The 14,942-nt window shown below is 33.8% G+C and overlaps 2 protein-coding genes across 2 annotated transcripts; both read left to right on the forward strand.

The window, feature by feature from the left end:
* Nucleotides 1-433: 433 nt before the first annotated feature.
* LOC120356519 (ATPase family AAA domain-containing protein 5-like) lies at nt 434-6,890 on the forward strand (the record flags this gene model as incomplete). Its single annotated transcript, XM_039445459.1, has 4 exons — nt 434-522; nt 1,924-2,104; nt 3,816-3,949; nt 6,804-6,890. Coding segments are annotated over 4 exons (491 nt in total), but the record flags the coding sequence as incomplete, so codon positions are not given.
* A 9-nt stretch (nt 6,891-6,899) lies between these two features.
* LOC120356518 lies at nt 6,900-12,175 on the forward strand. Its single transcript, XM_039445458.1, has 2 exons — nt 6,900-7,323; nt 12,055-12,175. The coding sequence occupies exons 1-2, from the start codon at nt 6,919-6,921 to the stop codon at nt 12,064-12,066; spliced, it is 417 nt and encodes a 138-aa protein (XP_039301392.1). The 5' UTR covers nt 6,900-6,918; the 3' UTR covers nt 12,067-12,175.
* The last annotated feature ends 2,767 nt before the right edge of the window (nt 12,176-14,942 follow it).

A 14,942-nucleotide genomic window follows, 5' to 3' on the forward strand; every position in this document is an offset into this window, starting at 1 on the left:
TAAAATTTCCCATAATTGAAAACACAGTTTTATATTGTCACATCCAAATTTATTAGACATAAAGTTTTTTTCAAAAAAGTAGGCTATATATTTGCATCCGAGAGTTAAGAGTAAGATTGATGACTTTTAGAACAGATGCAAGACATTGAAATGACCTATTGAATTTCCATACAATCATAGTATAAAATTGACGAGACTTTATAGATTATATGTTATTGTAACTCATAAATTAAATGACCTTTCTTGTGTATCAGAAAAACAAAAGAACCCAGATAAAGCAGTTTAAAATGCCTTGTATCCAAGGTCATCCAATAAACTTTCACTACTACTTATATTGTAATTAACTTACACTATCTGCTTTCAATAAATAATAATTTTATATTTTTACTTGTTTGTTATACCTAGATCAATGCATTCATCTATCAATTTTCAGGTCGAAAAGTGAAGAAAAAGAAAACCAAGAATAAACCAGTAAAAAGTGATGGTTCTTCTAAGAAGAGATCTTTAATTCTAGTCGAAGACGTAAGTATGGATATTTTCCCGTGTTTATGTTTTAGTAAGGCCCATGTTATACGAGCGCCTATGCCGCGGCGTTTTTAGCTAACTAGGCAATGGTACTTCCATTACTTGGTTCAGCGTTGCCAACGCCGCGTGAACGCAGCAGCATTAGCGCTTGTATAACATGCGGGTCTATCTAAGGGCTTTGCAACTATTGGCTCACTTCAACAATATTCTATAAAATGTCTTTCATCATTGCTGATAAATTACCCAAGTTGAACGTATTCAGCTTATCAGTCAACTTCTTATTTTATACAATGAATCATAACATTTGTTTGAATTTATATTTATTCATGAAATCAATACAGAAAAATTAGAATAAGAAACAACATATAATAATATAATAATAATAAAATTTGACTGCGTGAAAAAAAAATACAAACATGTGAAAATTAAGAGTAATAGAAAACTAAGCATGCAGTATTATCATTCTGCTCCACTTAGAAATACAATGAGAAAAAAACAAAACAAAGAAGCAAAAAAAAACAAAAAACAATACAGCTAATGGCTTACTCTACTAGAGCTACACTGCGAACGAAAAATACACAAAAGACTACTCTACTAGAGAAACAATAAATAACAGTGGACAGCAACTCAAGATAGAGATTCACAAGTTACAAAGATTATAATACATATACAACATGCAGAAATAAGTCATTACTGTATGCAATGGCCTAAGAGAAAGGTCACGTCCGCATACAGGAGCATCGGACAAAACAAGCGTTGAATAAACTGTTAGTTCTATGAAAAATAGAAACTAAATACATATATATATATATATATAGATATATATATATATATATATATATAAAAGTTTCCCAATTTTGATCATTGTCCATAATGGAGGTGTGTGACTAACTTATTATCATTTCTTAAATATTTTACAAAAATGTATATACTATCAATTTTGAAATAAAACACACATATGTTGTCAAATTCTACACAGTTTATTCGGTACAGGACCATGGGTTCGTGACCACTCAGGTCACATTTTCAAGCTGTTTCGTGCTGGTATGTCCACATCATTGTTTATTTTCAGCTTGAAAATGCGACCTGAGTGGTCACGAAACCATGTTCTTGTACCGAATAAAACTGTGTAGAATTCGACACATATGTGGGTTTTTTCTTTCATTATGGAACGGTTCTACTACATTGAAAGTGACTCAGTCGAATTTTCATCAATTATGAAATAAGAAAGATGTAAATGACCGAAAACATCAAGAATATACGGTACAAAAAATATTTTAAAATATCAAATTACACATTTTATTCGCTTGAAATGATCTACTTATTTTGTCAAACGGTACAAGTATGAGTAAGTGTTTTATTGATTAATTGATTAATTGATTAATCTTGTAATTCCAGGCGGACTTACTTTTTGAAGGTTTTGACGAAGGTTTTATCTCTGCAATAGCCGCTCTATCCCTAACCTCGAAACGTCCAATGGTATTCACTGTCAACAACAAGAAGCCTCAACACTTTTCCAAATTCGTCAGACCATCCGATCTAATGCTGGAGTTCCAACGACCCTCTTCAAGCAATTTAGGTTTGTACAGATATCATCAACTTTTTTGGTTGTAGGGTAGGTTTCATGTAGTTGATTTGTAATTTATTTATCACATTAAGGGCCGTTTGCATAGTGAAAGCTTAAACTGATTCAATCAGCTGTTGGCTTAAACTCAATTTGATTCACATAATAAACAATTATATTTGATATAGATTTAATCCAGTTTGAGATGAAATTTAGTTCAAACTGGCACTGTGCATACCGCACTTAGTATCACCATAGAGAAACAATAGCGTAAGTAGATATCCCATGGTATAGGGAATTTATGTCGCAACTTTTACTGTTATTTCAAGCCGATTACTGTCGATTATTGTCAATTTTTACTGTTTTGTTGGGGTGATGGTGTATGAACGGCACAATTTGAGAGACTACCAGTGTCACACAGCTGCATAAGAAAGAACTACGTGAAATATCGGCTTGGGATAACAGTAAAAGTTGCGACATGAACGCCCTATACCATGGGATATCTACTTATGCTATCGTTTCCTATGGTATCACTTTGTCGATTTCTTTACTTGAGTTTTACCACAATAAGAGATGATCGTTTACTGATATCGTGACAGATTGTTGAAATTAGTATGTTATAAAGTTTAGTTTAATTGGCGTGTCATTTGGTATCGCTAAGGCCCGATTCGCCAAATACGAAAATTAGTATGAGCTGCAGTTGTGTCCAGTAAGATGAATTCAAATCTGTTCTGTTATATGATTTTTTGTTTTAGAATTAACTGTTGCTCAAACAAGTTTTCGTTTTGGTGAAATCGGGCCTCAGTAATATTCTTTTACTTTTTATCACATCAAGGGTGGGCCTCTGCGCTTGGCCTCTGCGCTCAGGTTCCTTGAATCTTGCAGGAGTTCTCGTTTTTTGTATTATCCTATTTAATGGTATTTTTATTTTTTCATTTTATTTTGTATTTTACTTTTTTCTCTTATAACCATTTTTGTCATTGTAATTAGTTTTTTTGGGACAACTAAAGATTTGATTTGATTAGATTTAATTTATGTGTAATGATTCGACGACTTTGGAAGAATACTCCAGGCTTTTTGTGTAGTTGAGAAGTTGATATTGTGGTAATTATTCATATTGGATGAAAAAGACTGAGAAATTGTTGTCAGTTTATCAGAGATTGACAATGGTGTAGTAACGGTTCGAAACCGTCTTTCTAATATTATCATAAATCAGTTGTTTTTGCCAATTTCTCAGTCTTTTTCATTCAATACTCCAGGCTCTTATGTGAATATTCAAATGTTTGCATTCTGCGAACGTATGAGCGCTACCATAAGAGCCTGGAGTATTCTTTCAAAGTCGTCAAATCATTACGTATAAATGAAGATCCACCTCAAGAGATGTGGATCCAAACTTAATACTTTTCCTTCCGATTTGAATTATCTGATAATTTTGGGCTGCTGTGCCTGTTAGTCCTGCCCAATCATTTTAAATGATTCGTTTTCGAACTATTATGACGACACTACAGTCTCAAGTGATTCGTTTTCGAACTATTATGACGACACTACAGTCTCAAGTGATTCGTTTTCGAACTATTATGACGTCACTACAGTCTCATAATAGTTCAAAAACGAATCATTAACTCGCAGTTTGTCATGGATAGAAAATAGATGAGCATTTAAATTATTTGCATTTTGTGTATCATTGAATAAATAAATATTGTATCCTCATTTCGTGTGTTGACAGCGTCTTGGCTACAGATGATAGCAATGGCCGAAGGAATACATTTGGATGATGTTCATGCTGAGCTGTTGGCCAATTGGAGCAATAACGATATCCGCAAAAGTCTCGTGCAATTAGTATTAGCGCAGTCCTGTGAGGTAATTATCTTCTCCCACATCTTTTTGTATATTGGATCTGATCTTATTTGTAAATACGGTAGATGTAATTCATATAATGAATAAGCAGGTTGCAGACGAACCACTATGCATGTGGGATGTGGGACCGACATACCACAGAACAATACAACTAACACAGAGAGTCTTTCACACTACATTTGAGAAAACGCTCAGTAGTGCGATTGTGGTACAGAAGCTAGGGGAAGCGTGGTGTTCAAACCAGTGGTACCACAATCGCAAGGAAAATAATTGCTACTACAGCGCGCAACGTCATGTGGAAGTATCAGTGCACTGCCTTGCCTGCCAATGCATTCCATATACGCTGCGTTTGTGGTTCGTCTGCAACCGGCCTAATACGTTTAGATTAGTTTTATGATCGTTAGGGATTGGGAGCTTCTTATGGTTGTTTACAACCATCTCTTTCTGTACGTTACAGGAGTTCAACGTTCTTAAAATTTGATATGGTTACTTGATTGATTATTTTCTTGTGTATTCATTCCATATGAAATGTCAGTTTGTTCGTTATAGTCTGTTCTGGGAGCCGAGAGTCAATTTAAACAAACATGCGTGTGTGAGAGTGAATAAAGACTGATTCACAGTAGTCACTTAACATCTTTGTCATAGACAGAACTGAATAATCAAGTTCGTGATTCAGCGTGGATATCAAGCATTGAGAACTGGTAGATTGTGAGACAATGTATATAAGTCTTACTTTCATACAGAGTGGGGCAGAGCCAACTGACAGTTTGGGAGGGTTATAAATAATGAACTGTACAATTTAGAATAAATGCTTTACTTCATTCAATTCGGTGAAAAATGTAGTTTTTATTGTTAATTTTTGAAAATTATATCACTTGAATTGCGGCCGTCAGCAGATATAAACTGATGTAGCCGATTTTTAAAGTTTTCAAACGCATTTTGGCACACTGCGATTGGTAAGGTCTGGATCTCTAGTCTGATTTTCTCCTTCAATTCATCCAAGGTGTGTGGGCGATGTTTGAAAACGTTATCTTAAAGGTAGCCCTTTAGAAAAAAAATCGCATACACTTCCACCTCGCGTCTCCCCTCAGTCAGATAGGCCGCCCGTGGGCACGCACGGCACCCACAGCACGCTCACCCGATTTAAGTGTATGCGATTTTTTCCTATGGGGTCACCTTGAAGATAAAGTTTTCAACCAACGCCCACACACCTTGGAAGAACTGAAGGAGAAGATCAGATTAGAGATTCTTCTTCTTCTTCGATGGCGCTACAGCCCAAATCGAGCCCTGGCCTCCTCAATTCTGCGCCTCCATTCGTCACGATCTCTTGCCTTCTTCTCCAGTTCCTGATGCGAAGGAGTTCTGCTGCATCCTTGGAAATACCATCCGCCCATCTCAGTCTTGGCTTCCCCACCGGTCTCTTGCCTCCTGGCTGTCCCATATATATTTTCCTGGGGGCGCGAGTGTCAGGCATCCGCTCCACATGCCCTGCCCATCTTAAACGTTTCAGTCTGACATATATGGACAGGGGTGGCTCTTATAGAGTGCAGCTAATTCGTTGTTTTTCTTATTCGCCAGACACCCTCATCACACACAGGTCCATATTCTACGCAGCATTTTCCTTTCCCAGCGTCTAAATTGCCTGCTGCCTTTGATGTTAATGTCCAAACTTCGCTTCCATACGTGACACTGTACGTATTATGGACTTATATAATCTAGCCTTTAATTTCTATGGACGCTTCTAGACTTGAATATCTGCAGCATAGAGAAGAATGTTTTGTTCCCCGTATTGAGCCGCTTCTGTATTTCTTTCATCTCTCACTGTCCGCTGTTATATTAACTCCCAGGTAGGTGAAGTCTTTCACGTCTCAAAGCTGTACTCACCCACCAATAGGTTTTGTTCTCTTCAGATTAGAGATTCAGGCCTTACCATCGCAGTGTGTCAAAATGCGTTTGAAAATTTTTAAAATCGGCTCGGCTAGATCAGTGTATAGCTGCTGATGGCCGCCATTTTAGTTGTACTGTTCATTATTTATAACCCTTCCAAACTCTTCAATTGGCTCTGCCCCACTCTGTACATGCAGAAGCGCAAATGCTTCGTTCGATAAATCTACTACATTTTTGTATATACCGGTAGTTCCTATGTTTTTCGTGGAGGTTTCTCATGTGAAAGTAATTTATTCTTCATATTCTATAAATTTGTAAATAAAGACTGTTTTTTCGGTTGCTCAATTCATGTGTGCAAATTAATGTTTCCATTAATTTCAAGGATTTCAATAAAATTATATAAATTTATTTATTCTGACTATTAAAAAACTATAAAGAACTCACCTTATTCAATTGCATTATTCCATGATGATCAGCTTCTGTATTTAATGTTAAGATTGATTGTTTAAAATAAAGATTCTGCTTCTACCTTTTTCTTTGATCATGGCTTTATTGAAACAATCAGTTCAAATACAACTTATGCTATCTTTCCTCTTTGCTAAAACATTGTTACTTTAATCAAAGAGGGACTTTTTGACTACTGTGCCTTTCACACACTCTCACCCGGCCAAAACAGTAATAACAGACAGTAGTCGATAGTAAACGACCTACACCATGTCTTCTTCTATGCTATCTATGATATCTTCTTATGCTATCTCTTCTCTATGATGAATCTAGAAAAAAAAAATGGCTTGAAATTTGGAAAATGAACGACCTATGGGATATGCTTCCTATATTACTTTCTCTATTGTAAAACTCTCAAAAATTGACTGCCAGATATTGACTCTAGATATTCTTTATGCTTTAATTTTATAGTGCAATAGATGGTTGTTACTTGTCTAAAAATTATTTTCAATTTTTTCTTCATCAGGAAATAGCAAAATGGCCCAAGTTCATTGATCGAGCTAGGTGGCCTAGCGCTGTGACGAAAGACGACATTTTTGACACCCAGAAGTGATGTCACAATTAAGGATGGAATCAACATTATGAGTGACATCACAGCTCGAGAAGACATCATCACAACTGAAGAAGAAGTCATCACGCATAGAAATAACACCAAGGATGACATCAAAATTAAGTGTGACATCACAACTAAAGACAACGTCACATCTGACGACTCAACTAGGAATAAAGTCAGTAAATCAGAAATGATCGCCAGTCTGAAATCGCTTGCACGACGCAGCGACTCGCTGTTGATCAGCGATCTGCTAGCGACTCAGTCGCGCGATTCTGGGTGGTCATGCGACCCTTGCCCGCGGCCGCAACGGTGCGTGTGTAGCGACAGTACTGCACTGACAGAAGCAGCCGCGATATCTGGCGGACAACTCACCAACTACTTGGTCGACGATCTCATCAGGCATGTCGCTACCTGTGTCAGGTCCGATGGTCAGGTTAGATTTTCTTTTCATTATTAATCACGAATTATTATTGATAAATAAATTAATTTATTATTTCAATAATTCTACTTGACAATTTTATTGCTAGAATTACTTTAAAATAATAATAATAGTTTGACACATGATAGGAGATAAATACCCGAATTCTACATGTTAAAAGACGATCTGCCACAGATCTAATCACGCGGGCCAATGCATCTAGACTCAGACATCCTCAAACAATATATTAAGAATGAATATAAAGTTTATCGTAATGGTTTGAATAAGATCTAAATCATGCAAAGGAAGTCTACTATAAAGGGAAAATTGAAATTGTAATAACAACAGCATGAAGTGTTGTGGAAGTGCATAAACGAAGTTATAGGTGAGGCCAGTATCAACGACAAAAGTACTGAACTTGATGCTCAATCCCTCAACAATTATTTCACAAATGTGGGTAAATTACAAGCTCAAACTATCAATATCCCTGATAATACTGGTGATCGATTTCCTGAAATACAGATCGATAACACGTTTTTTATGAGACCACGTGCCCAGTTGAAGTTGAGGCAACTATTAAAAATCTAAAGAACAACTGCAGTCCTGGTATTGATGGTCTAGGTAATATTACGCTGAAGAAAATAGCCAATTTATATCTCAACCTCTCTCTTTTCATTTTTAATAGATGCTTTGAGGAGGGATATTTTCCTGAGCACCTCAAGTCAGCCAAAATAAAACCTCTATTCAAACAAGGTGACCCGACTAATCCCTGTAATTATAGACCGATTAGTCTTATCAGCAACCTTGCTAAAATAATGGAGAAACTTATAAAGTCAAGAGTTGTTTCTTTCTTGAATCTTAACAAAATAATCAACAAGAACCAATTCGGTTTCCAAAATGGTAAAAGTACATCTGACGCTCTAATAAAATTCGTCAATACTTTATCTGATAAAATAAACTCCAATAAGAAAACTATTGCAGTCTTCCTGGATATACCAAAGCTTTTGATACAATACCTCATAATACTTTGTTCAATAAACTGGAGTCCTATGGTTTCAGAGGAGTCTCGCTTAAATTGTTCAAAAGCTATCTGAGTAATAGAACCCAGTCCCTAACCATAAATGATCAATCTAGTGTAACTAACTTAACTTCTTATGGTCTTCCTCAAGGTACTGTACTTTCTCCCATCCTTTTCATACTCTATGTAATGACTTTTTAATTTAAGACTTCTAAACTCAACTGTGATATCCTTTGCAGATGATACTGCAGCTATTTTTCACGGTAATTCATGGAATGAAGTTCATACCATAGCTGAAAATAATATGCTTTTAATCAAGAAGTGGTTAGATAAGAATACCTTGAGTTTAAATATGAAAAACGAATTACATAACTTTCTCTGCAATAGAGTAGACAGCCAACGAGAATCAAGATTTGAGACTCCATTCTCAGTGCAATTTAAACTTGGGTAATTGTGATTGTCCCACCATTAAAAAGTCAATAATACTAAGTACTTGGGAATCATAATTGATGAAAACCTTAAATGGGATGTTCATATTAAATACATATGTAGAAAAATTAGATATTTATCTTTTAATTTTACCAAGTTAACAGAATTCTTAATAAGAACCACCTGAAAATGATGTATCATGCTCTAGTCAAGTCAATTCTGCAGTATGGCATAGTTGTTTGGGGAGGCTGTTTCAACTGTCATATGCTGAATTATTTGTAGCACAAAAACTGATAATTAAAACTATATTAAGCAAACCCAGGCTCTATCCAACGGATATGGTTTTTTTAGTGATTTTGAGGTCATGACTATACGTCAATTATACATAAAAACCGTAATTGAGTACTTGATAAAATATAGATCCGATTTTCCTCTCACAATAAACTCTACACTTAATTATTATAATCTAAGGCCACTGCTAACAATATGTAACCTATAACACTAATATTGAATGTATAAGGAGGCAGTTAATTTACATAGGTACTAAAATAATAACCTCATTCCAAATCACTTTCTCATGGACAATAAGATCAGCGGAAAAATTAAACTGGATATAAAAAACTGGACATACAGTAATTTCTTCTTCCATTTAGATATATGACTCGAGATTTCTGCTCCAGCATTGTTTTTTTTTTTTTTTCAGTGGACTCGCTTACCTTTATTTTGAGTACCTATTCCTCTGTTTTTTTCCTTCCCCCCATTTCTCCCTTCCTTTTTCCCTCATTACTTCCTTCTCTTCTTTGCCGGCCTTACATGGGAAACCATAGTTGGCTAGGTATCTTCCTCTCTTTTTTTCTCTTCTCCAACACACCCAACCACAAAGCCCATGGTTTTTTATATTTGTAACATTTTATTGTGTTTTATTTGTTTCAAATTCTTTGTAATTTTGTTTTGTCTTGTTATGTGTGTGTTTTTAATAATAAATAATTGAAATTGAAATTGAGATCAAAGCGAGGAATAGCGCTACACCCTCTTTGTTGAATGATAGAAGGATAGCAATACCATTGCTGATCAAACACCGCCATTATAACGTGGACCTTACTATAGAAAGCGGTTCTTAACCAAATATATATTTTTATATTATGCATAACCTACATTTACACTAGTATAATTTTCAAAAATCGGTATAAATAGTCAAGGGCTGTGCTAGCTCAAATAATTCTTTAAATTTAAATGATAAATACTTATTCATAGATATTCCATAGAATTACAAGTACTTTTTATTTTCTTTGAAACGACTATAGTCAGTGCAAACCTAGATTGAAACACGGGAACTTATGGCTGATGTTATTTCAATATAACAATGGGAGCTTACCCTTGCCGTTTTTAGCTGATTCTATCAAAAATGCCTACGCTCTCTTTTTCGCTCTATCTCGCACACAATTAGCTCACAGGCTCTCTGGATTCTGTGAAACTTGGCAGCGCTGTACTCCATAAGAGCAATGCTGCAAACTATATTCTGCTGAATAAATAATCAGTGATAGTGATTTTAATTTTTCTGCTCAAAATTTTCAAGTTTATTTCAATATTATTGAAACTTTCGGATTGTTTAGTGTTATTTCCGGCTCTTATCAACCCTCCGAAATTCAAAATTCATCAGTCATATCTCGAATACGTATTCTCTGAGTGTTAATCTTTGGTGAAAACTGAAATTTTAAACTTAACCTCACTTTGGACTATTTATGTGCCAAAATCAAGGAATTGAAGAAGTTTTGGGCAATTGCATGTTTCTCTTTCCAAATATCGTGTTTGTGACTGTTCTAATAAATGAATAAATGAATATAGTCCGTGAGATATTACTTTTAACATGAAGAGGGAAATCAGTTTCTCGTTGCACAGTAGACAAAGTAGTGGAGAGGAGTAAGCATGCTGTGCACAATTGGATGCTGACACAAAAGTAGGGAGAATGCTGTTAGGTAGTGAAGGATAGAGTATCGGACCTCTCTGTCTTCAAGTGAGAGTTGTGTTGAAAGTAATATTTCACGGACTGTAAGGTTTACACTAACTTGACTATAGTCGTTCTCAAAGAAAATAGAAAAGTACTAGTAATTCTATGTAATATCTATGAATACGTCATTTATTCATTTAAATTCATAACAATGATTTGAGCGAGCACAGCCCCAAACTATTCCTTCCCCTAATTTTGAAAAATATACTAGTGTAAATGTAGGTTATGCATGATATAAATATATATTTGGTTAAGACCCAGTTTCTAGAAAACTTATTAAATCTAATGAACCATTAAATCTGTAGGTTTAAAGTTTAATGGTCCATTATATTCAATACGTGTCCAAGAAACTGAGTCTAAAAAATAGGAAATAAGATCAGGAACAAAATGTAAGAATTTACACATTTTAGAGATGTACGTTAAAATTGCACTTTTTCGGTACTAGTATTAGTACTTAAATATTGTCTATAAACTGTTATTGAATTGTTAGGTTTATGGGATCATTTTTAGAAAGAGTGTAGCAAAGTTCAATTCAATTTATAATTGCATCCTAATCATTAATCAGACAGAGGATGAGTAAAAAAAGAGCAACCTTGGGAAGGTTCTCAACACATATCACAATCACATTGATAAAATACTTTAATTATATAACAATCACATAAAATATATGTTTTTTAAAACGCAGTCAGTCAAAAGTACCTATGTGCAAGCAATAATAGTATATAGAAATATATACTATGCTTGATGTGCAAGGCCTGGGTTGAATCAAAGACAAGGAATCACTGTCATTTTTCTTTAGGGTTACTTTTAATATAATCTCAGTACCATTTTAAATTATTTTGTCACATGTTTCGGACATTTAATGCCATTTTCAAGTCATTTTCTTGAAAATGGTATTAATATCCGAAGCCACTGATAAGGAGGCTGATTGCCTTGTATTGTAACTGTGGATTTCATTATTGCGGGTGAAGTTACAGTTTATACTTGATTTTCTTTCGTATGTTGTACAATAACTAACGAACGCTTTAACCAATCGACTTCAAATTTCGATCTATTCGAAAAGAATGTCCATCTATTCTTGAAACCATTATACAAATCAAGTTCGTTGGCCAACGAAATTGACTCACTCCTTCGTACTTTTTGTAATTTGTAAATTTTAATATGAATATGAATAAACTGAACTGCATAAGCTAATTTTTCCTTCTGTATTATTTTTCATGGAAAATAAATTTCATTTCATATTAGATGATTTCATATTAGAATGCTAATGACATTGATTTATTTCCAACAGGTGTCCCAGTAAACGTTGGAAATCGGACAACAACCTTAAGACAGCTGTACCGTTGATGGTACGCTGTTCACATTCCATGATTCACTCGGACTATTTGCCGACGTTGCGTTTCTTCGGCCATTGCGAGATCTACGTCTGTCCGCGTATACGCGACGTAATCGCAACTTCAACTATTGCAAGGATTGGGCGTCAACACTAGCGAAGGACTAACATTTGATGCTTTCTTATAGCATTAACTTAAAATTTAGGCAGGTTTGTATGTAAATGTGATTATTCACATTACTAATAAGATTGTGAGTCTGCGACGTAACTTAATTTCTTTTTTAATCCTGTTCAGAACAGTTTCCACAATTTTTTTTCATTTTATTCTGTGTATTATTTTCATATATTCATAACCATCATGAGTTCATTACTCGACACAAGATTCCAATACTTAACACAATCTCCAATAACATAAAGTACCAATTTTATGTTATAAACCTTGTAACGTTTTATTATAAAATTCATATTCCTATGCCAATTAGGTCCGGTTTCCGAGCTCGGGATTTGGCCAAGTTCTAGACTTTAAAACAGCTGGAGTAAGAAAAATGGCTACCGAAACGGAGCGTATTCGTAGTCATTGTCAAAGTCACGTTTGAATTAATTTCAAAAAACTAGAAAATTGAACACAATTAAAATGAAAAATAGTGTTATCTTCAGCTATTTTGAATTATTTAGGAATGTTTGATTTCGTCAAGGAAAACGTTTCCAATTATAGAAATGAGAAAATAAAAACTGCGACTACGAAAACCAATTTTCTGAATCCGCTGTTAAAGTCTAAAACTTAGCTAAATCCAGAGCTCGGAAACCGCCTTAGGGTGTTGTTTTATGTTTTATTAAAATCGTTTTTGTTCAATCGGATTTAAGATGATAAAAGTAATTATTTACAAACAACAAAAGTTGAGTAATAATAGTAACTTGAGAAAGTAATTGACATCACATTTTTGTGCAATTTTGACTCACCATCTTATTAGTTTCAAACATTAGGTGTAAGTAGTAATTTGTATTAATTTCTAACAATGTTTTATTATGATGACAATCCAATTAATAATTTTTCAGTGAACTGTAATATAACAGATATTATAATGTTCAGAGTCAAATAGTTCTCTATTTTTGATATTCCTCCAACCCGTAAGGGCTAACAGTCAATGACAGTAATATTGAATTTATAAAAAGTTTACATCAACATTTACAGTCAACCGTTAACAGTAACCTAAATAATCAATAATCTTTATTCTTGTCATCGAACATTACAAATTTTATAAACAAACGTATTTTGATAAAACCAAGGTATTTTGATAAAACAATTCTTGAGTTTAGGTCTATAGTTCTGGGACCAGTTTTATTAAATTTAGCTTCCAACACGTCCACCAATATTGTATTTTCTTGGTAATTGGACTCAATTTTTATTCGAATTTGACTCTCGTAAAACTATGACATTCTGAAAATTATTAAAATCAAGTTATTCAGATGTAAATTACTTAAAGTTGAATTCCCAAATTTGAGTTTGTGAACTCCGTATAATAATCTTCATTTCTGCCCCTTCCAATAATATTATAGAATTAATTATCATAGCAATTAATATAAAATCAATTCATAATGAAGAATTGTTTTAAAGTGGAATTTTGGTTTGTAAATTTGCATTAAACGACTTTATTTATTTCTATAGTTTGTTATGTGAATGAATATCTGAGTTGTGTATCGAATTACAAAATCATTAATTGAATAAAATTCAATTATTTTAAAGATCTACTATTTAATTCATAAATTATTTTAATATATCACATCAGAACCTGAATTCTCAGTCTAAAATTTGAAATTTGTGAGTGAATTTATTTTTTAGGAATTATGTTTGTAGAAAGGAATGAAATAAAGAAGACCAAAGATGTATTCATCCTTCAAAACATTTATTTATCAATTTACAACCTATTTTTTGTGATATGATTAATCTTTCATGAGGTATTAATCTAGAAAAGCTGAGAAATAACATCATTCGAAATGGGAAAATTAATTTCATGACATGATGATGAGAGATGCAAGACTCTGCCATAGGTGAAGATAATGGATTAGCCACACAACCCAAACGACGAAAGTGGATTTCAGAAATATTTCGAAATAATACATCCTAAAAAATAAAAGATAATGTGTTGAAGCCAAGAAACATTCAATTATTAGAGGACTTTAATGATGATTTGTTTCTTGTTAATAGTATTGAATAGTTTTTAATATTAAGTTAATTTCAGTTTGATCACTTCAACCCAGATCAACTGTCAACAAAAGCGATCATTGAAGAGAAGCTATCGCATAAGATAATATAATATAATGTAGTATCAATCAATCAAAATTTTATTACAATTTCAGAACAATTGGGTCCTCCCAAACCCTTAGGTTTACAGTGATACAGTGAAATTCCTATGGTTACATCTACTGAAAACTCTCATACCTTGCTTGGAAACTCTTCATAAAACTATAAGGAACATAGTTACATAGACAATCTTTATTTCCAAAATAATAACTTTAGGTCCATTCCTCCTCACTATAAATTCATAAAATTTTAGAATTTATTCAAACTATTCGATAAATATTTATTATTAAAAGAAAATCCCAATTAAATGCTGTAAATCACCCCGAAGACTTCTGCTACTGCAAATATCGACAACAGGGTAAATAGCTAGATGGAAATTCAATGAGCGCTACTATACAACAATTATTTGCTATTAATTGATTTTTCCAAATGAGAACAATCATGTACAGTACAGGACTGTTTCATTCTGTCCCTTCAATTTATGATGGTTTTTTCAAGTTACATGAGATATTGTATTGCATGCGTCATGGCATGAAATTTATAA

Source organism: Nilaparvata lugens, unplaced genomic scaffold (assembly GCF_014356525.2).
Source record: "Nilaparvata lugens isolate BPH unplaced genomic scaffold, ASM1435652v1 scaffold6964, whole genome shotgun sequence".
Lineage (NCBI taxonomy): Eukaryota > Metazoa > Arthropoda > Insecta > Hemiptera > Delphacidae > Nilaparvata > Nilaparvata lugens.

Coding starts and splice junctions, on each gene's coding strand:
- LOC120356518 (XM_039445458.1), top strand. CDS start 6,919: ATGAGTGACATCACAGCTCGAGAAGACATCATCACAACTGAAGAAGAA.